This window comes from Corapipo altera, unplaced genomic scaffold, assembly GCF_003945725.1.
Source record: "Corapipo altera isolate COAL_440 unplaced genomic scaffold, ASM394572v1 75, whole genome shotgun sequence".
Lineage (NCBI taxonomy): Eukaryota > Metazoa > Chordata > Aves > Passeriformes > Pipridae > Corapipo > Corapipo altera.
The window spans coordinates 10,750,444-10,771,674 of NW_020884887.1; the positions used below are offsets into that span (position 1 = coordinate 10,750,444).

Below are 21,231 nucleotides of genomic sequence, written 5' to 3' on the forward strand. Positions count from 1 at the left end.
GAGCTGGATGCTGTCCCGGGAACAGGAGGCTGTGGGCGCTGTGCAGCGTGGATGGATCCAGGACTAGACAGCTGCTGCCACCTCGTGCATGGAGGGCTGCTCCCACACACCCCCTTCTCAAAATCCCCCAAAGATGGGCCCAAAGGCAGCCAGGACCCCCAGGGACAGGACCGGATCATGCCACTGAGGAGAGACACAGGCAACAACCAGCAAGTAAAACCAGAGCCCCCCCTTTATTAGCAGTTGGTTCAACAGGACTTTACACCAGTGCCTGGGAGCCTCTCCCAGCACAGCCCCACAGAGAGGCAGCAGGAGGTGCAGCCCCCCCACAGCCCCCCAAGGCTACAGGGGCTCCTGATGAAAAAACTGGCTGGGAACTCCACTGCCAGCAGGGCCCCTCTGTCACCCATGGTGCCCTGGCCCCGCTCAGGAGGCAAGGGCAGCATTCTGGGCACTGCACCCCCCTCTGTCAGGAACCGCTGCCATCCTGCATCCTGTGAAGCAGCTCCATCCAAGGGGAAATCTGGGCCCTTATCCCGGTAAACCCGTGATGGCTCAGTCTCGTCTGCCAGCGAATCCCAAGGCGTGGGAGAGCAGAGTGAGGCTGTAGCTCTGTACGGCACCACTGGTATAAAGACGTGTCTCCCACTGGGAAACTGTCCCGTTTCCCCACTGACCTTTGTCCACGTCACGTGTAACAACCAAAGAGACCACGTGAAACCCTCGGGGTTTAGGTACAAATTCTGGCACTGAAGTAAAACAACCCCCCCCTGCAAAATGGGAACCAAACGAACCCTTCCCCCCACCCCCCTAAGCCCCAACATTATTAAAATACTTTTGTTTTTTAATATTCAAGAGGTTTGAAGTTCTCAGAATCCTTCTGATTGCTGTTATCCCGATGTTCTGTCCCCGGGCTCTCCTCCAAGCTGGGGGATGCCGGGCACCACTCGGCTTTACCACAGGAAACACCACGTGTGTACAAGATTGCAGGGTGGGCTTGGGGGTCAGGAGCATACTGGGACCAGCACACTGGGACCAGTATGCCCAGAGCAGCACACCGGACCCTTCTCCTGCTAGGCTGCACTCCCACCATGCTGCCCATGAAGGGGGAGCCAGAGGCTGAGGAGCTTGAAAATGAATAGAGATGACAAAAGAAATCTTGCCTGAGTCTTTGAAATAAAAATCCACCTGGTTTGCAGCATTTCCAAGTAGGTGTTGGGGGAATCCTGCAAACTCTTCTGTTTCCTGCCGTGGGGCTGATGGCAGGAGCAGGTCTGGGTTCCTCTCTGATTTGGGTCTCCACCAGCTCCATTGCTCTGCTCCAGCTCAGCAAAGTCACCACCAGTGCACCCAGAATGGCTGCTCTGCCCTCAAACCAAGAGGTGAGGGACAGCTCTGCTGCTGCCCTCAGGCTCAGAGCAGTTGGAGCCAGTTTTGGGCAGAAAAAGGGGGAATTTGTGCCACTTCTCTATGTCGGAACAGGGCAGAAAGGGGCCAGAAACTAAAAAAGGAAAAATAAAATGAAAGAAAACACAGGTGTGGGTCAGGCGGAGAGGTGACAGCACGGGGACTGCAGAGTCGGACTGCTGCTTGGGCAGCTGTAGCCTCCTGGGGGTCCCCTCCAAGCTTCTGGTGCAGCCATATGCTCCTTGGGGTCCCCTCCAAGCTCTGGAGATGCTGTACACTCCTGGAGGTCCCCTCCAAGGCCACGGCTGGGTATTGCTGAGAAGGTCACGCCGGAGCAGGGGTCAGCCCTGCTCAGGTATTGCTGGGGGGGCAGCAGGCAGCAGCTACCTGGTGCTCTGCAGCTCCTCCCGCAGCCAGGTGGGCAATGTCTGCCCCATTTTGTACAGGAGCTTGGAGAGCTCTATGTTATGGTCCCTGTAATAGTCCCGCAGGAAGGCGCGCGACTGCAATGGGAGAACAAAGAGGAGGGTCAGGGGGACCAGCCCCAAGCCCACTTGCCTGGCACAGCCCCCAGCCCAGCTCAGGACCACATCAGGAGGCTTTCTGCATACTCACATCTGAATCCATCTCGGGGTACTTCCTCCCTTTGCTCTTTCCCAAGCATTTCGTTTTTCCTCCATCCAGAAGCTGACACCAGAATCCTTTCTTTGGGTCAAACCTGCAAAGTCAGAGCTCTGCCTCAGCCCTCTTGCCCTCCCCACCACACCTTCAGCAGGCAACCACTCTGCCCAGCAAGCCCTGCTGCTGCCCAGCCCTGCACAGGGCACTTCTCCACCTCTGGAATCCACAGCACAGCTGACATCACCCCCCTAGCACAACAGGTTCCCTCTGCAGCTATGCAATAAGCAGCCCACTAAGGCTCATTCACCACCACACCACCCTGCTGAGGGGGCATAGGGGGGTTTAATTACTATTTTCCGTGGCACCCTTGTCCTTGGATGCCCTCAAGTGCCCCACAGCACCTGGGTGAAGATTCAGAGTGGCCACATAACTAAGCCCTGGCAGAGGTACACTATTATTTTCAGAGGTAAATTATTATTTTTCTAGGAGCTCTGGAGGCTCCTGCTTCCCACGGTAGGGTTTAACACCTGGAAGGCTCAGAGCAAGGTGACACTTGTGGAATTGCCACATGGCCAGCAGCAAGAGCTGCTCCATGCCTTCATGAGGAGGTGGGGTGCCAGGGCTCAACACCATCATCTGTGCCACAAATGCACTCCAGAAGCCCAGAGCTGCTCTTGGGCTGTCTAGAGTGACTCCACTGTGGTGTCTGTCTGAGCCTCAGGGGAAAGCCTGGCCTCATCAAAACCAGCAGCAGCTCTATGGAGAGCCCCAGGACTGGGGGTTGCTTTGGGACACTGCTGGGTGTCCCCAGGGTAACCCGCTGCATGGGAGCAATGTCAGGGTGGAGGAAGGATAAGTTTGGAGAAGGACTCACGCAAGGGTCTTGTGGTAATCGATGAAGTTGGTCACGCCGAGGAATTTCTGGACCGTCTCCATCACTTTGGCGGGTTCCGTTCGGAGCAGCTTGCCGTCCAGCACCAGGATCTGGAAGGAGCAAGGAAGGGTAGTGAGGTGCCACTGGCTCCCAGCCTTGCTTTCCTGGGGCACCACACCCTCAGCCATCTCAGAGCCAAATCTGCCACCAGTCTGCACAGGGGCCCCTGCTGAATGCCAGCGTGCCCTGCTGTTCCCTTACACTGGATGGTGGAAAATGAAATGCAACTAAAAGTCAGGGCTAGGACCCATCCAGGACAACATCAGAGCTTTGGCTCGAGGCTGCCCAACCCACGGCCAGACAGGATTGCAACACAGCAATTATGCCAGCAGCAGGCAACTAATAGACTTTATAAGGTTAATTGACAGTGGAAAAATCATTCAGGGATTGATCCCGTACACCCCAGCAGCGCTGCACTGTGTGGGTCACAGCAGGGCTGGCATCCAGCTCCTATTTTGCCCGCAGGCAGCTCAAACCATGGGCAGCTTCACCTGCTATTTTTGTCCTGTTTGATGCTGTGGTGACACCAGACACGGCAGCCCCGGGAGAGTCTGTGGACAAGCGTCCGGGCAAGTGTTGGTGACCCTGCAGAGCCACCCACAGCCCTCCGAGCTCCCTTTCAACCCTGCTGTGACAGGACATCTTTCAACCCTGCACAACCCTGCATTGTCCATCACCAGCCTCACACTGCAAGGGCTCCCTTCTTGCACAGTATCTCCCCACTGCTCCTCCTTCCAAGTACTTTCACTCTTCCCTCCAAGGTTTTCAGGGTATAAGAAAAGCAGCTCCCACGGGAGCACCCCCACAGTGGGCCTTGGATCCAATCTCTTTTGCCCCCACATCCTCGCTTGGCTGAGGGGTCTCCCCAGGTGCTGCCACTGTAGGATTGGGGTGCTCCCATCCCTACCTGGTTGGCATGATAGCTGTTCAGCCAGCGCTCGATGTGGGTGGCGTACCAGCCTGGCACCAGGCAGCGGTTCTGCAGGGTCCGGAGCTTCGGAGCAGCCTCGGGCCCAGCCGTGATCACCTCGTGGAAGGTGTATTTCAGGGCGACCGGGTCGTCGTGAGCTCGCTGGTGCTGTCAGGCAGGAGCAAGGTAGGTTTGTTCCTGGGGTAACCCCAATCCTGGGCTCCCCACGAGGTGCAGCGGTTCCCAGACCCCCAGGAGGTGTCCTCATGCATCACATTCAGCCAACAGTGTGGCGTCAACTGTCACCTCACATCCCAAAGCAAACTCCTTGCCCACTGCTCCACGGGACTGGCTCAATCCAGAGGAGAGACAAGAGGCTCACCTGATACCAGGAGTAGGCTCGATCTGCAGGGTTGATGAGGATGGTGATGACTTTGGCCTTGGACAGCAGGGCTGCAGCTCGCCGGGGAGCCACTTCAGAGTCAAAGTAGTTGGCACTTTTCTCAAAGTAAAAGTCAGAAGTGGTGTTGGAGGGGATGGGGAAGAACTCCATGTACCTGGGGGAGGCACAGTGTGAGGTAGGCACATGGTCACGAGATGTGCCCAGCACCCCCCTCGCAGACAATCAGATGGGAAACCCCACACCACCACTGCTCCCATTCCTGCCCCACTCAGTCCCCACAGCACAGAGACCCACCAGTCAATGCCCTTGTGATAGTTGTGTCCATTGAAGAACTGTATCTCCTCAAAGGTCTCTGAGCTGGGATAGTTGCTGCTCAGGTCCGGGTGCATTCCCAGGAAGAGATAAAGGGCGGTTGTTCCTTCAGACAGACAGAAAGCAGGAGCTGACTTGGGCCAAACCTCCCTCCAAGCTCTGCTTCAGGGCAGGAGGGCAGAGAGAAGCTATTTGGGGGTATGGGGAGTTCTGTCAAGCCTCCCGGAATGCTCATGGCACCAAAGGTGAAGGGAAGCACCTGTTTTTTGAGGCCCGATGATGAGAAGCTTCGGGAATCGGTCACAGGTCTTCTCTTTGGACCAAATGTCTTTGTGCCTTTTGTCTTCACAGGGATCCTGCAACACGAGGGAGAGGATCAGAGACAGGGCAGCCTGGATGGGACTGCACACCTCTGCTCAGCCCCTCCAGCCCGAGCAGACACATGGGGAGGCCACACTGCTCAACAGGCAGGACAAAGACCAGGCTCATCTCCAGGTCTACAGGGCAAACTCCTTCCTGGCACTGCCCACAGAACCAAAGAGAGGGGAAAATCCAGTGCTTACCCAGGGAATCAGAGGGAAATCCAGGCTGGACACTACCTGAGGCAGTCATTTAGTCCAAGCTCCTGCTCAGAGCACGGGTATATCACACTTCCCTCGCCCAGCACAACAAACAGGGCCACTCCACCTACTCAAGGCATAGGGGGTACCTGCCACAGCGGGTCCTTCTCTTCAGAAAAGATCTGGAAGTATTTCTGTGCCAGCTGCACAGGTGGCAACGTCTGCAGCTTCAGGTTGGTCCAGGAGTTGAGGAAGCGGACCAGGTGCTTGAAGGTGTACAAACCCAGGCGGTCATTGCCGTAGTTGGACAGATGGGTCATGAAGATGCTGATCTGACAACAGAGAGGACAGAGCAGGGGGTTAGCAGAGCCTCACCCAGCAGCCATCCCATGCAAACAGTTCTGACCCTGGCTGAGGACACCGGGGACTTCTCCCACAGCAGCTCTGGGACAGCTCTGCAAGATGCCTGCCCCTCTGTCCCCAGGCAGTACTCACAGGGTTGAGGAGCACAGTCAGGAACAGTTCACCCCCGTTGATGATTTTGTCCAGCTCACTGGAGCCACCAGGGTATTCATTGTAGAAGATGGTGTGTGTGAAGAGGCCACAGGTTTGCCGGGGGAGTACCTGAGGCAGGAAAAACATATGGATGGCTTCCAGAGCTGGGTCCCTTTCCCTTCCCAACAAAACAGGAGTCCTTAACCCCTTGGAGGTCAGGACCAATTCCACTGCCCCTCACCAGCCTCAACTTGAATCCACACAACAGAAGGGAGAATGTGGACAGAAGGAAAAGCCAAAAATTGTCCTCACAGGAGCCTCCCCCATGCAGGATGAGCAGAGGGCACAGTCCCCTCGAATTGAACCACCTGCTGAGGTTCTGGGTCTTGCTGGGGGGACAAGAGGAGAGAAGCACCAGAGACAAAGCCTGGCCACTCACCATGATGCCGTTGTGGATGAAGCCGCGGCGATAGCGAGCGGGTTTCAGGTGTGGATACTCCTCCGTGCTCGTCACTTTGATTGACCAAACCTGCTTCCAGGCTTCGTACAGCTGCACATGCACGGGGTACACCCCCGAGTGGTGCGGGGCCACGGCGTACCCCATGTCAGTGGGGATGCCATGTTCCTGCAGAGAAGGGAGTGGGGACTGGGTGACTGTGGACACCCCAAAATCACAACATCTCAAACTAATCTCTCTGCAAAGGACTGCCCATTCCCAGCTACAAATTGTCTAAGTCGTGCTTCTGGAGAGCAATCAGGGCAGGCTGTGCATCCTCTCCTAAGCCTGGCTGTCTCCATGAAAGGGAGCCCAGGAGCAGACATGCTGGGTGGACACCCACTCCTGGCTTAACTCAGATCATCCTCATCCCTGTCTTCTGCTGTCACCCACAGAACAGCAGCAGCAAAGCTTTTCTGTGAAGAACAAGGAGATACAGCTATACAGGACTGTAAATTGGTTTATATCAGGAAATTTAAAACAGCCTGGAAATTCTGAGCTGGACAATTGCCTGTCCCAAGTAGGGGTGGTCTGGTGTCTCTCTAATTAAGCACATCTAATTATCAGGCAATGAATTCAAATTAGGCTGAAGATCCCTATCATTATTACTGAGTCTGGCCTTACTTGCTTGGATTCAAGACAGCTGTGGGTCAGTCACAGCACAATCTGGTGCCAGTGCTGGTTTCTGCGAGGCCACACAAAGGACAGCCGAAGAGGACAAACAACCCCTGAGCAAGCTGAAGGGCAGAGCCTGCCTTTCTAAACCAAACATGTCTTCAACAGCTCAGCCTGCAGAGGGAGTTTCCATCAGCTGAAGCCTCCCGGAACAGCCACTGCCCCAGGATCCCACATTATCACTCAGCACAGGATCACATGGTGCCAGGCTGAGCATCCCCCTGGACTGGACCTCTGCACCCCCATGGTGCTGGGCCACGTGGGCACAGTTGCAATGCAGAGACAGAGTCTTCCCTTCAACGGGCACCAGGGCAGCTCACTGCCAAAGCAGCAAGTTGGCTGGTGCAGATAAATCCTTTTGCTCCAGGTACTATTGTGTAATTGGATTTACCCACCCAGCTGCAATGTGGGAGACATGATTTAACGTCACCAGGTCCCTTTATTCCTCCAGCAAGCAGAGATCATTCCCTGGGAATCCTCTCTGCTCCCCTTCTCCCCTCCTCCCCCCACCACAAACATCCCCACCGGCGGCATCTTACTCACGACAGCGAATTTCTTGTTTAAGGTCATCTGCTCAGCGAGAACCGACTGGTTGTGGAAGAGGTGAGGCTGCATGTGGCTCCACATGTGGGGGAACCACCAGAACTCCTTCACATAGGACAGCAACAGGTCATCACCTTCATCCTCAGCATCGGTACCTGTGGACACGACAACTGCTGTCACCACAGAGCATGGAGAGCATGTGAGCAGCCAGGGCTGAGGAGGGGGAGGCTCTCTCAGTGACTTTTGGTGCAGGTGGTGGGAGAATAGGGTCGGATGCCTGAGGACCCTCCTGCAGCCCCAGCATCAGCCTCTTTGAGCACCAACTGGTGCCTCAACACCAGTGGTGCAGCGACCACAGGCAAAGTGATGCCCTTGCCCTTCTCACCTGTGTGGAAGAATTTCCCTGAGTATCCCAGGTTGAAGGTGAAGTTTGGGATGTGGGTGCGCAGCTCATTCTGTGTGTCAAACAGCGCCTGGGAGAAGGGGAGGGAAAGCAAGGTGTCCTCAGCACGTGGCCTCAGGGATGGCTGCCACACCAGGGCGAGGACCCGTGTCCATGAGAGCTTTGCAGAGGGGCTCCCAGGAGAACGGGGGATGCTCTGGGGACAGGAAAGCTCATCTCTGGTGCATCCCTGAGCAAGCACAAGTGTCCAGCCCCATACACCCCTTGCCCACCCAGCCAGGGCAGCACAGCCGCACCTTGACATCTTCCACTTTCATGCGCGTGCCCTCCTTGCCCACAAAGATGTCGTCGATGTCCACCAGGATGTAGCGGTCGAGGGGCAGGGAAAGCCTCTTGCCCGTCAGGAAGGAGACAGAGTCCACAAAGACCAACTTGTGCAGCCAGAAGTTGAGGTTGTTGCCAAACAGCACCCTCTGGATGCCGTCGTGGAGGCCCAGGTCCTGCATCACAGTGGTGTGCAGCGCAGCGTCCACGCTCATGTGCGGGATGGACTCGGCCGACTTGGTCTTGGCCAGGAGGACTGGCTCGTAGGTGGAGTGGTTGGACTGGAAGACGGTCCAGTCCTCCCCAGGGAGCACACCCTTCTCCACCTCGCTGGGGCGCGTGATGTAGAGCAGCGGTGACTTGGGGTTGATGCTGCAGTCCTTCAGCGCCAGGTTGGAGTGGAGGAAGAGGGGGAAGCCCTTCAGCTGGGCACTGAGCAGGCTGTTCTCGTTGGCCTGCATGAGGAAAATGGGGGCTAGAGGAAATGGGATGCTGGGCACAAGGCAGGGGCTCACTGGAGACACCAACAGCCACAGCAACAGAGGAAGTGGCTCACCACCCCTGGACATCCAGGTGCTAGGTCCCCCTTTCCTCTCTGGAGCATGGAGTGCCCTTGTCCCTCTCACACCCTCAATCCTGCTGCTGAATGAAATACCTGCTCATGCTTTTGGCAGATCCTAGCAAGGGTCACTCCTGGGAAACAGGGACGCTAAAAGCAACTGGACTGATCCCAGAAGTGTGTTTTTACCCCCAAAACACCCAGAGGCCACACATCCCCTCCACAGGGAGAGGGCTAAGATAGTGCCATCTGCTAGAAGCCTATGCCCCACGCCAGGTTGCAGCCCAGCTCCACACCAACTCAGGCTGCCTAAAGAAAGCACGGAGAGGGCAAAATCCCTGTGGGGCAGCAGGATCCCAGAGCCTCCCTGTTCACATCTGACCTGGCACCGGGGTCTTAGTTCACCCCCTGAACCCCCTTACCTTGAAGAAGCCGATGATGCCCACACCGTACTCCACACAGTACTTGTCCAGCAGCTCCCGGTTCCAGGCATCCAGGTTGACATACTTGAGGATGTTCTCATAGATGATGAGCGCAAAGCGTCCCCGGTCCTTGTCAGTCAGTGTGGGCATGTCCCCCTTCCCCGGGGCAATCTCTGTCCTGTATTTGAAGCGACTCGACTCCAAAATGGCCACGATCTCCTGGCCCAGCTGGGAGTAGAGGCTCTCCACGAAGACCAGCACCAAGGGGTCTGTGCGGGAGGAGTCGACCACCTTGACGGTCTTCAGTGGCAGCAAGCGGGAAGGGGCGACCTTGGGCTCATCACAGTCTGGCCCTGCCACGTCCCCAGAGGGCTCCAAGCCCCTTTTCCACCCATATAAATAATACGCAGAGATGAAAACACTGAGCAGGCAGAAGGCAAAAAGCAGGAGCAACACCACCTGCGGAGAGAGCTGCCAGATACCTCGCCGGGCCCTGGCCAGCACAGTCATCCTTGCATCTGCTGGGCAAGGTGGGGCCCCTCTTCCCTGCCTGTCCCCTCCCCTCACGAGCCCCGGGGAGGGGAAGAAGCAAGCAACCAACCAAAACAAAATTAGACAAAATAAAATTGAGTACTACTAATAAATTAAAATACTAGCAGGCCGCCTGTGCAGGCTCTCTCCCCTCCAGCAGTCGGGCGTCCCTCGCTGTCAGCTTCATGTCACCATGGCAGAGGCACCGAGAGTCCCCTTGCTGAGCCGAAATTCCTGTGGTGATGGCAGTGGTGGCAGCAGCAGCCCCATGGCCTCAGTGGGGCGAGGGGGCGGCGGGTGGCCTGGGCGCGGAACGTGGTGGGAATGTGGCCATGGCAGCTCCCTGGTTCCCCAGCTCCACACGGTGCCCTGCAAGACGGAGGTGGGATGAGAGGGCAGCAACAGGACCAACGCTGCTGCTGTTATTTCTACCAGCACAACAGCCCCAGCAGATCCCTCGGCAAGCTCGCTGGCGTGCCAGGGCTTGCCACAGGAACGCCGTGACTCCCGACGGCGCTGGGGATGGGGCGGGAGTGCAGCGCGCACGCGTGGCCTGGGATCCCGGCTGTGGGGTGAGCCTGGAGTGTAGCAGCATCACCAGGTGCTATGGTGGGGAGCCCTCAGCCCCTCGTGAGTCCCTGTCACCTCAAGCAGCTGGAGCAGCAGCCCCACTCCTGGTTGCCCAGTGGGAGCCAGGCTGTGTCAAGGAGAATGTTGGGGGTGGTCTGAGCCTCCCATGGCGCACCCTGACTGGCAGAGGGACACAGGCTGCTGGCCAGATGGGCGGCTCAAGGCCAAGCCAGGAGCCGCCAGACAAGGTCACAGAGAGGGGCACACAGGAACATCCACATGGAGCCAAAGAGACCTTGAGAATATTTTTCCCCTCCCTGTGAAAGGCGCATTTGAAAAAAGAAAAATGATGGCACTGCTTGCTGGGAGGTGGAGCCGCCCAGGTGACACTGAAGCAGCCGGTGTGTTTTAAGGAAAAAAAAGTGCTGGCATGGTGGCTCGCAGCCCTGCCCCAAAGTCACCACCAGTGTTGGGGACAAGGGTATGAGTCCCTGCTCCTCCCAGGGAGAGTTCCCTGTGCCCTGCCAGCACCACAGCTGAGCACCCTCCCAGCCGACACCAGCCAGGCTCCTAACAGGATTAAACGTGGCCAGCTGAGCGGTACTGTGGATTACAGGCTGGGGCTTGGCAGGGTAATCCTGTCATCCCTGCCCTTCCCTGCAGCGAGTCCTGCTCCAGACACTGCTTCCCAACCCTGCCAGTATGGCACTGTTTCAGCCAGGCCCCTGCAGGTGCCACCAGCAGCCAGCCTCCATCCAGCCTCTGCCACTGTCTCCTCCATCACCACCACCACCCACCAGCAACCTCCCTTTGCCATCTGTACCAGGCACAGCCGAGCACCTGCATTTATTGATTTGTAATTTGTGCACATAGATGGTCTCCAGGTAGGACCAAGAGACGATGCACCTTCACTCTCAGACCCCCAAGGTGTGCCCTGCCTGCCTCACCTCACTCCTTTCTCCCCTCCAGTGGGGCTGAACTTTCAGCATCCCCGGGCAAACAGCCTCAACAGGATTTTAGAGCAGAGCACTTCTCCAGGTCCAAAAGGAGAAGCACATGGGGATGTTGATTTTAGGGATGTGCCTGTGCAGAGGGAGGTATCTGCCTAGGGGTGGGAAGAGCTGGGACTGTGTTATCCAGCACCCCGACCATGCCATCCTGCTCCCTCTCCGTTTCTTTCGTCTGCCAGGAGCAGTGGGTGCTAGCAGCATTCCCACAGTGATGGGTGGGCAAGTGACAACAGTGGGTTTGGTGCCAAGTGCCGGAGCTGGTGGGTGATGGACAGGACTGTGTGTCCATCCCTGCACCACCCTCCATGAGACAGGGACTAGGGCTCTGCACCTCCATCACCTGCCACTTCCAAGGGTGCTTCATTAGTCCATCCTCTTCTAAGAGCTTTTAATTACGGTACTTAATGACCAGGCTTTGGAGACAGGATCTCCAGGCAGAAGCTGGCTGACTCTCCCCAGGCTGCCACGTCAAAGCCTGCCCGGGCAGGGGGCCAGCACTGGACCCCTGGAGCAGCCAGGGGTGAGCCAGGACCAGGGCAGGCACCGTCCCGCCCCACGCGCCCGCCAGCGCGGCAGAAAGCAGGCAGGAATCCTGCTCTGCCGGTTCACTGCTGGAGCAAACACTTCGTGGGGAGGATGCTGAGGGGTTTAGGGCGATGCCACGGGGTAGGGATGCTCCTGCTTTCCCCATATGAGTGGGTGCTGGCTGCACTGTGCCCAGCAAACCCCTCCAGTGGCGGGAAAGCTGACAGCTCTCTGCCAGAGAAGGAAGCAGGTTTAGGTCCAAGAGCACAAAACAAGTCCTTGAGACCAAGAGCTTTTCTAAAACAAAAGGGAAACATGATAATATAGAAAAAAACCCACAAGAGCTGGCAAGGTGACAGCTGGGGTCAAACTTCCTTTTAACCTGATTTTTAGAAGCTGCTCAGGTGCCTTTTAAACCCACAGTAGTTATTTAAAAGGCACCAGATGGAAATGTCAGCCAGAGTCCCCCACACACACCTCAGGTCCCCAGAAACACTACACAGTGCTGGCAGGTTCCCATCACCCAGGTGAGTGCTCAGCCACAGCCACACGTCAAGGACCTTGGGAGAAAAAGCCCCGGAAAATGCTCTTTGCTGGTGGGTTTCTGAGCAATACCACAGCCAGGCTCCACTGGAGAGGAGGCTCAGCAAGGAGGCTTAGCCACAGTGCTCTTAATCCAGCTGCCCTGACAAACACAATCAGTGTCCAAGCGGCTTCCCAGCATGGCTGGGAGCCCGGAGCACCCTGCAGGGCCGGATCTGATCCCAGGACAGGCAAGGAGTGCAACCAGTGGGCAGGGAAGCCCTTTACTATCAGCACTTCAAACCTAAGAGAGTTGCAGGAGGAAGAAGAAAATGCACACCCCCCCCAGTGCAGTTGGGGGCTGCAGTTTCCCCCTGCAACAGACACTCCCTGGGGAAACACTGAACCCCAGAAAGCCAGAGGGGCACTCAGGAGATGAGAGGGGATGAAACCATCTCCATTAGCAGCTTGCAGTGCTCTTCCTTTAACCTCCGGTGAGATTTTGCAGGGATGCAATGGGAGGATTAAATATAAGCAAGGAAGTGCAAGAAGATCCGGAGGAGAGGGAAGGGTCAGTCATCCCAGCAGACAACCACAGCAGGGTTTGATTTATTGGGGGGTGGAATAGGTCAGGCTGCAGGTGCAAGCAGTGAAGATCAGGCAGTTCACAAGTCTCGACTGTCAGATAAATCAACTGTCCCAATCCCACAGCCCAGGGATGGGAGGTGAGCTCAAAACTATGGGTGTGACACAGTAAGAAATTGCTCACACATTTCTCTTGCATCACTTTGGAAAGAGCTGCAAGGAGGGATCAGGCACCCACCTTCAGGGAGAAGACATCCCGAGACTTTGTGCAAGAATCCCAACTCCTGACTCCAGTAGCTCACAAACCTCCAACATTCAACCCACAGAGATGAAGCCACATCCTAAACCCCACATCCAGATGGGTCATCCTGCTCCTCTCCTGCCAGCACCCTCTGGGTGGGCACCCCTGCTCCTCACTCCTCATGGTCGCAGGAAGAGACCCACCACTGCTGGGTGATCACCAGGCCACCACCATGCCAGCTACACTTCTCCATGTAAGCCAGCCCTGGGGGTTAAGCACAAATGGAGGAGGATTTAGAGGCAGGATGCTAAATTGCATTGCACAGCTCAGTGATTTGCAATCACTCCTGCTCGCTCCAACACTTCCCTTCCCATATCCAACCACTGCAGGGAATGCAGCTGGCACGGCCCCACCGACACATCTGCTTCATCTCCCACTTGGACACTGGAAGGCAAAAGGCTACTGGAAGGTCTAAATTTGGCCAGTCTGGGACCCAGGCCCCCAGCAGGGCAACAGTGCTCATCCCACCCTGCCTCCTGTCTCTCCCACACCTCACACACTCTCACCAGCATTCCCAGTGATCGCTAAATGGTGGCTTGGAGCCCTGGGAATCAGCACTACCTGTAAAAGATGCACAAAAGGCAGCCAAATTATTAATAATAGGTTTAAGTTCCCTCTAGAGGGAATCCCCTTCACTCGCTGGTAATATTTAGAGGGCTACAGATCTAAAACCACTGAGCTAAGCACATCCTTAGAGAGGAGATTAATGCCATCACATTATTCAAGAGACAACTGCAAGCTCAAGACAGGGGAGCTTGCTTTGAAAATGAAAGAGTAACTGGCGTGAAAAAATGGCCTTTAAACACCCACCTCTGCACTGCTGCCTGGATCAGTTCTGAATGGCAGCAATGCCAGCTGCCACTGGAAGTATCTGCAGAGAGCTGAGAGCACTTGCAAGGGAAAAGAGCTATCATAGGGTGCAAAGGACCACAGCCTGTCCCTGTCCCCATCATTTCCCTCCCCAGCCAGGGCCAGACCCACTAGCCACGAGAAGACACAATCAGGACAACATGATCTCCTTTACTGTGGTGCGTGATGATGATCCCACCAAGATGCTCCTGGAGCTGGGACTGAAGCCCTGCACCAGAGCAGCCCTGTGAAGCCACAGCAACCCAGGGAGAGGACACCTGGCATAAAAACTTCAGCCACTGCAAAATCAAGGGATTTTTCTTGGCAAACCCCATGTCCTGACAGCCTGGGTCATGAGCCTTTAGGATGGGCCCAAGAGACTTGGACAGAGGGGTGAGCTGTAGGGATGTCCAGCCACCTCCTGCCAGGTGGCAAACCCAGGATGTCCGGGCAGGGGAGTGGGATGCAGAGCAGACAGAGAGAGGAAAACAGGCAAAAGGACACGGAGGAACAGAAAGGAGCTCCAGAAAGGAGCTCGTCCTGGTCACCTACTTGCCAAGGCTGCCCCGGGGTTTTGTAATGCCAGATAAGGAGCGTCTTAATTGTAGATTACACAGGCTGCTTAAGCGCTTTGCAAACAGTACTTACAACCTGCCAGGGAGAAAATACCCTGCTGATGGCAGAGGGACAGTCCCAGCACTGCTTTCCTAAGGACATCCACCTTCCCCCGTGCCCAAAAGGTGCAAAATTAAAGGACAGCTGACCCTGGCAGCTGACCCTGGCACAGGAAGGGTCAGGCAGCCACCAGTGCTACTCCCATCCAAAACCCACCCAAACTTGGCTTCTCCCCTCTATGCACAGGCTGGATAGGAGCAAACACAAGGGAATATCAGGCAAACTCATCCGTGATTTATAAGGTCTGGAGCATTTCCATCCCAGGAGGACTTCGGCAGGAAAATCCCCCCTTTTTCTCAGCTCTTTTTGTAAGATCTGAACTATAAAGCCCAGATAGAAATAAGCAGTTGGAGCATCCACCTGGACTGCTTCTGCTGAATCAAGCTTCCCCTCGATGCCTCACTCTCCTCTGGAAATAAACCTCTGGCTCTGTCTGCCCACCACCTGCCTGCTCCTGTGGGAAAGAAACCAATATGAGTGATGAGCCCAGTGAAAGTGCTCAAGGATTTTCACTCTAAAAAAAGTTATTTTTAGCCAAAGTGCCCAGCTCTCGAAGAGGCTTTTTTTACCCAGAGAGTCCTGTTAGCACCTCAGTTTTACTGCAAAAGATAAAAGTAATGTTTTTCTTAGGTTTTCTTCAAAAAAACAATCATGAGAATGGTTCTTTCCCTGCAGAGGGATGGAAAGGCAAAGTCCGGTGTGTGGTAAATCACTGCAAGTATTTGCTGAATTCTGAGGGGAGAAAAAGCCTCAATAAATTAAATTTTTTCCATGGCAGAGCGGCTGGCAAACCCAACTGGCAGGGCTTTTAAGACTAGTTCTAGCAAACCTCAAATCTTAATCCCATGGCCCCAGGTCCTGCACAGCCAAACCTCATCTCCCAGCCCCTAGGTGCTGCAGCCCCTACCAATGAGGCTGTACAGAGGAATCCCCCTGCAGAGGTCACCCCATTTCTGATCCTGAGGCACCAGCAGCTCCCACCTCCTTTGTCCTCAGCATCCCAATCTGGGAGAGCACCTCTCCATCTCCCAACACCCACCATGAAACCAGCCTCCTCCATAAACTAGGCCAGCAATTAGCAGCAGTCATTAGCTTTCCTACACCCCAGGGATGCTGGGCTGGGCAGCCAACCCCCGGCAATTATGATCCCTGACACCATCCCAACCAAACACCCCAACATCCCAAAGCCAGGTTATGGTTCGGGTTGTGCCACTGCAACCCCCCAAAAAAAGGTGGAGCCCTTTGCAGGTGACTCTTCTCAGGGGTATTTTTTGCCCTTGAATCCTTGGGAACAGCCTCGGAGAGGAGCTGGGGGAATTCTCCCAAACCTTAATTGAAAGAGGCACTTAACGAGGAGAGTTTCTTTTGTCTGTTAATTGAAACAGGTTCTTAGTGACAAAACTCTCCATGAATTTTAAGTGGGTTCACAGAGGGGGAAAATCCACTCAATGAATTGGGTTTTCCTGCTTCAAAATGTGCCATGTCAGTTCCTGTGGCTCTCCAAGCACTCAGGAGCCTTTCTGGATAATCAGGGCCTAAATCCCGAGTATTTTAAAAAGAAAAAGGGCAAAGGGAAAGTAATCCCACATGAATTTTTATATTTCATGGAGCAGCAGCCTGCGCTCTCACCCGCAAGGTCACAAGAGGACTCCTACCAAAAAAGCACAGACTGAAAGCCCCTCGATGCCACCTTTTGCAGCCTCTGACATTTTGCTTGGCTAGACTTTCCCTGCAGAGGTGTTGATCCTGCTGTGAGTGTGAGGGTGACCCTGGATCATGGAGAGCTGCAGGGCAGCAGTGATTCCCTCAGCTCAGCCAAGGCAGTGAGACTCAAAGGACAGGCCAGCTGCTTCTTTTTTTTGACAGCTTCCCACTACGGGGATCCTAAAGTTGGTAGGAGAGCAGATCCATCCCACCACAGAAGAACTGCCAGCTGTTCTGGGGAGCACAGGCTGCCCTGCAAGTGCCAGCCCAGCCCCAAAACAGCACTTCTGCAAAGCAGCATCCATAAAACCACAGCATGAACCAACTTATGGAGAGCAACTGACCCAGCCAGTGCCTGCATTCTGGAGAAATCCCTGCAAGGATGGAGCTGGCCCTTCCTCCCAGGGACTCCCTGGGATGCTCCTGCCAGACCACATCCATCCTGCATGATGCCCCAATGCTTTGTTGAGCTGCAGATGACCTCCACTTCCCTGCAGTCTGCCAGGACAGACGCTGCCAGGAGCCCAAAGCACCCCCAGGGCCGGGTGCTTGCGGCCAGTATTGAACTAGAAGTCGGAGCAGTCCCTGCCGTGAGCGTGGGTGTGCTCCTGTGATGGCTCCTGGGGTGGCAGGTCCTTTGGGAAGGGTTGAGCAGCACACACTGACGCACAGGCAGGACACTTCCAGGGCCAGCACTCTCCAAGGTCATGGCCGGGCCAGGCTGGAGGTCAGGTCTTTTATTAGACCAATGGACACAGTTGGAAAAATGGACACATTTTGGCTGCACAGGCATTCCTTGGACATCTGTTTTTTCCTAAAGGTATTAGTTAGGCTAATAAAAGACATTACCTCTGCATGCAAACTTTGTCACCCTTAAAACACACAGAAGGCTGCAAGGCTCAGCAGCCCATGGGGAGCAGGAACAAGGCACAGAGCACAGGAGGCACTTGCTAGAGTTGTTTTATTTTCACCCCCTAAAACAGCACTGGCAAAGCCCATGCCTGCCCCTGGCAAGTACAGCACTGGGGCTGGCACCCAAGCTGCTTCTTGCCTCCCCTATTTCCAGATCCATGTCTGAGGTTGCAGGAACCAAGAGGCATGTCCCAGGGAAGCCTGTTGCTTTAGTTGACCTTCTCCCCAGTTACAGCATCAGCCCTGTCCCTTCCTTCTCCTCTGCAGGGGCTCCAAGCCAAGCAAATACTCAAGGAACCAACTTCTGATGGCCCACCTGCACCTCCCCATGCTCGTGCTTTCAGCCTGTGACAGCTGATAAACTACTGGCACCATCTGCTGCTTCACATGACCCCGTCCAGCAGGGCCAGGGGACCACACTGCTCCTGGCCTCTCTGCCTGGGGACATTCCCCAGTCAGATGGGCTCTCGTGTCCCCACCGAGCCATCAGGCAAAGCATCCCCATTCCATGTACCCACACAGACTCCTTCCCTCCTGGCCTCAATCCCACTATCCAACATAAATCCATGAGGCCAGCAATGCACCAGCACAGCAAGGGATGGATCAAGGCTGATAGAGGAGACTGAAAATGGCCTGAGCCCTGTGTCCAGGCACTGATAGCAGTTTGCAGCCATACCTTTAACACTTTTTTAACACATCCCCTTTTTTTAAGGGCTCCAAGCCCTGAGGCTACAGGGCTGTATAAGGCTGTGAAGATGTAGGCAGTTCTGGGAAGGAAGGGGATACTGGGTGAGGTGCTGACAAGTAGCTAGAAAACACTTGAGTTTTGCTGGGGCCAAGGCATGGGAGGCAGAGCCAAGAGAGCAGCAGGATACCCCAAGGAGCAGGGACAATTTGGGGGCTGTCATCCTTCCACACCATACCTAGAGCCATGGAATGAGATACACATTTCCCTGTGTGGTGGAGGGAGCAGAGCAGGACACTCCTCACTGTACATCCAACCCTTATCATGCCCAAGCCCAGAGAGACAGAAAACACTTCTACTTCCCTGCTTTACATCAGTGATGAGACCTTCCAAGACACTTTGGGTTCCCTGGCAGAAGGGGGACAACAGGGAGACAGTCTTGGTCACTCCAAGACAACCTCCATCTCCACAGCTTTGGACCAGACAAGCAGCAGGGCTGAACTCCAGACATGCCAGCCATGAATATCAGGGAAGTTCCTCCCGGGACACCCAACATTTACGGATCTCTTGACCTTCCTAAACCCCTCCAGGAAGGCTCATGCCACCTGATGGTAGTGTTGAGGATCCTGTCCCCTTCCTGGGACAGAGGGCTACAGCAAGGTCCTGCTGTTTTTGGAGAGGATATGGGAACCGAGGCACTCCCAACTGCAGCCCCCTCACTGCTGGCCAACAGTCACAAGTGGAATTTACAGCTTGATATTGATTTGTCTTCTGCAAGCTCTGCCATTGCAGTCGGTGGCTTTTGCAGGAAAACAACATGAATCATAAGCTACAGGCCGCCATCTCCCTGCGTCCGCACGGTGTGACTCATCCAGCCCTTCCAGGGGTCTTGGCACTGCTCCTCCACACCTGGGGATGGGCACAGAGAGGAGTGCGGGGGCACCATCTCCCACTGGCACCTGGGGACTGAGCTGTCACAGCCCCCCAGGTCTCTGAGAAAGCAGCATCACACTTTCCCTCCACCTGGGTCCTCCTGCCCCCGTCTCAGGCTCCAACACCACCAGCACACACGTGGTGATGGCAGCGGTAAGAACACACCAAGCAATGCCACCACCAGGGCCAAAAACACAAAAGGAAGCCAAGGGTAGTCCTGAGGTACTGAAGTTGAAAGGGTTGGAAACATCAGTGAGAGAGACTGGTAACCCCTGTCCTCCGAGGCCATGAAGCAGGCTCAAGACACAGGAGCTTAATATCTCGCTTCTCTCTTTGTCTGGAGTCCTAAACTCAGTTTAGCAGGCTCTACCCCAATACCCAAAAGTAAAACCACAACTCATTAAGGTACATCCAGAAGGCAGAATTCCATAAAAAATCCTTTTAAGTAAAACCCTCCATGACCCTGCCCCAGAGCACAAACAGCCAAGAGAGCAGCTTCATCTCCGGTGCCCATCTAGAAACCCCCAAGACAGGATCCTCAGTGGGGTCACAACCCTCTGTGCCCAGCCCAGCACCCAGAGATGCCCCCAAAATCAAACCTGTTTATAAAAGCCTGCAGAAGGAGAGGAGCAGGCAGTGCTGGTGACACTCTGCAGCAGGGACACGCTCGCCTGTGCCATATTTCACCATGACACGCTACTGAAGAAAATATTAATCATTCCCTCTTCATTCCAGCCTGGTTTTTGACTGAGGTGTCTTTTTCCTTCTGTTTAAATTACCACCAACAGCGCATTAAACATGACATGTTCTACAGTACTGACAATACCGCACAGAGAGGGGGAAAAATGCAAAACAACCTGTAATGAAAAGTCTGTTTGGCTGGGATGGGTTTTCCATCCCCACCCAAACACAGCAACACCAGACCCACCAGCTTCCCAAAGGCACAAGAAGTGGGAAAGGCTTTGTGTGCATGAGCTTTCCCATCAGTATTCGTGTCCCATGGCAGCGACACCAGGTTGGAAGGGAGGAATTTGGGGACCAGGATGACATGGCACATACCGGGCGCTGGGTGAGGTGAACCTCATGGGTGGCTCGAGAAGGTCCTGGCTTCCCCCTACGCACACAAGGATGCCCCAGACACAGATGGGCATTGGAAAACACGAGCTTTGCCTTCACCACCCTTGCCCAAAAGAAGCACCACGGGTGAAGGGAAGATGCTTGGCGATCCCGCCAGAGGCCAGCTATGTTGGGGTTTATTTTCCTGCTGTATCAAGCCCTGCACGTTTTTTCTATTGTTTAATTTCCTTCTTCTCCACCCACGGCAAGTTCACTCAGAAGCGAGGAACTTATTTCCTATTGAATTCATCCTGGTTGTTTTATTTGGAATAGGACAACTTCCCTCAGCCATGGTTGCTGTGTGCAGCTGAGGGGAGAAGGCACAGGGCCGCTCACCTCCCCATCTGCACCAACCCCAGGGAAAAAACACTCCTTAAGATCAGAGTAACAAAGATGCTGCTTTGCTGCAGGAAGAGGTGCTGTTCCAAGGCTGCCGGTGACAAAGGGGCACTACAAGGCACTTGCTTCCCAACACTGCGAGCACCAGTAGCGGGAAGATGACCATTCCATGGTGTGCTGTGGCAACTGCTGGTTGAGACCACAGGAAGGGAGAGCCCCAGTGCTGGGATAAAACTACAGTGCTGGGAGGGATCACAAGTCTTGAAAAGAAGCCAAGCCTTCCAGGTGATTCCAAAGGTTGCCCAAGATGGTGTGTCTCTGTATCACGGGGTAGCAGGGGCTGCCCCCATCAGCAGTGGAGGTAAACCCAAAATACTTGGGGAGATAATACACACAGTTATGCACGAGAGGCCCAGGAGCTCATCGGTGACTGGGAAAAAGCCAGGACCTCTTCCAGAGGTGGTGGTGAGGTGCTTCACAAGGGACGCCAGCCAGAGCGGCCAAGCCGTGCCATACGCAAGGTGTGAACCTCCACAGCGGCTCTGGGCCGCGCTGGTCCTGCACGGCTTCAGCCAACACCGCTCGCACCCCTGCGGAGCGGGGACGCCCCAGGCCTCGCCTGCTCCCGGCCGGTGCCCGGGCAGCGGCGGGGCGGGGACACCCCCGGCCCCCGCGCGGCCTCCTCCGAGCCCCCCGTGCGGCGAGTGGCCCCTCGGGGCGCTGGGCTCCCCGCCGGACCCCCCCGGCCGGCTCCTCCCGAGAGCACCGGGGGGAGCCGCTGTTCCCGGCGGGGCGGGAGGAGCCGCCGGGCCCGGTCCCCGGCGCAGCCCGGCCGGGGCGGTGCGGGGCCCGGCCCGCGCTGCCTCCCCGCTCGCTCGCCCGCCCGCCCTTTGTCTGCGCCGCCCGCCCC

General features: G+C 55.6%; 1 protein-coding gene across 1 annotated transcript; it reads right to left on the minus strand.

Annotated features, from left to right (window-relative positions):
* Positions 1 to 214: 214 nt before the first annotated feature.
* Positions 215 to 9,964, minus strand: NDST1 (N-deacetylase and N-sulfotransferase 1). The gene is made up of 14 exons (XM_027643738.1): positions 9,065 to 9,964; positions 8,056 to 8,538; positions 7,742 to 7,829; positions 7,357 to 7,511; positions 6,082 to 6,267; positions 5,643 to 5,771; positions 5,297 to 5,479; positions 4,847 to 4,943; positions 4,570 to 4,693; positions 4,255 to 4,429; positions 3,870 to 4,040; positions 2,903 to 3,012; positions 2,023 to 2,125; positions 215 to 1,910 (listed from the first exon to the last, which is right to left on the minus strand). The coding sequence occupies exons 1-14, from the start codon at positions 9,572 to 9,574 to the stop codon at positions 1,791 to 1,793; spliced, it is 2,634 nt and encodes an 877-aa protein (XP_027499539.1). The 5' UTR covers positions 9,575 to 9,964; the 3' UTR covers positions 215 to 1,790.
* Between the last annotated feature and the right edge of the window lie 11,267 nt (positions 9,965 to 21,231).

Coding starts and splice junctions, on each gene's coding strand:
- NDST1 (XM_027643738.1), bottom strand. CDS start 9,574: ATGACTGTGCTGGCCAGGGCCCGGCGAGGTATCTGGCAGCTCTCTCCG. Junction 3,013..3,869: donor ACAGCTATCATGCCAACCAG/GTAGGGATGGGA, acceptor TGCTCCTTCCAG/ATCCTGGTGCTGGACGGCAA. Junction 1,911..2,022: donor ACCCCGAGATGGATTCAGAT/GTGAGTATGCAG, acceptor CTCCCATTGCAG/TCGCGCGCCTTCCTGCGGGA.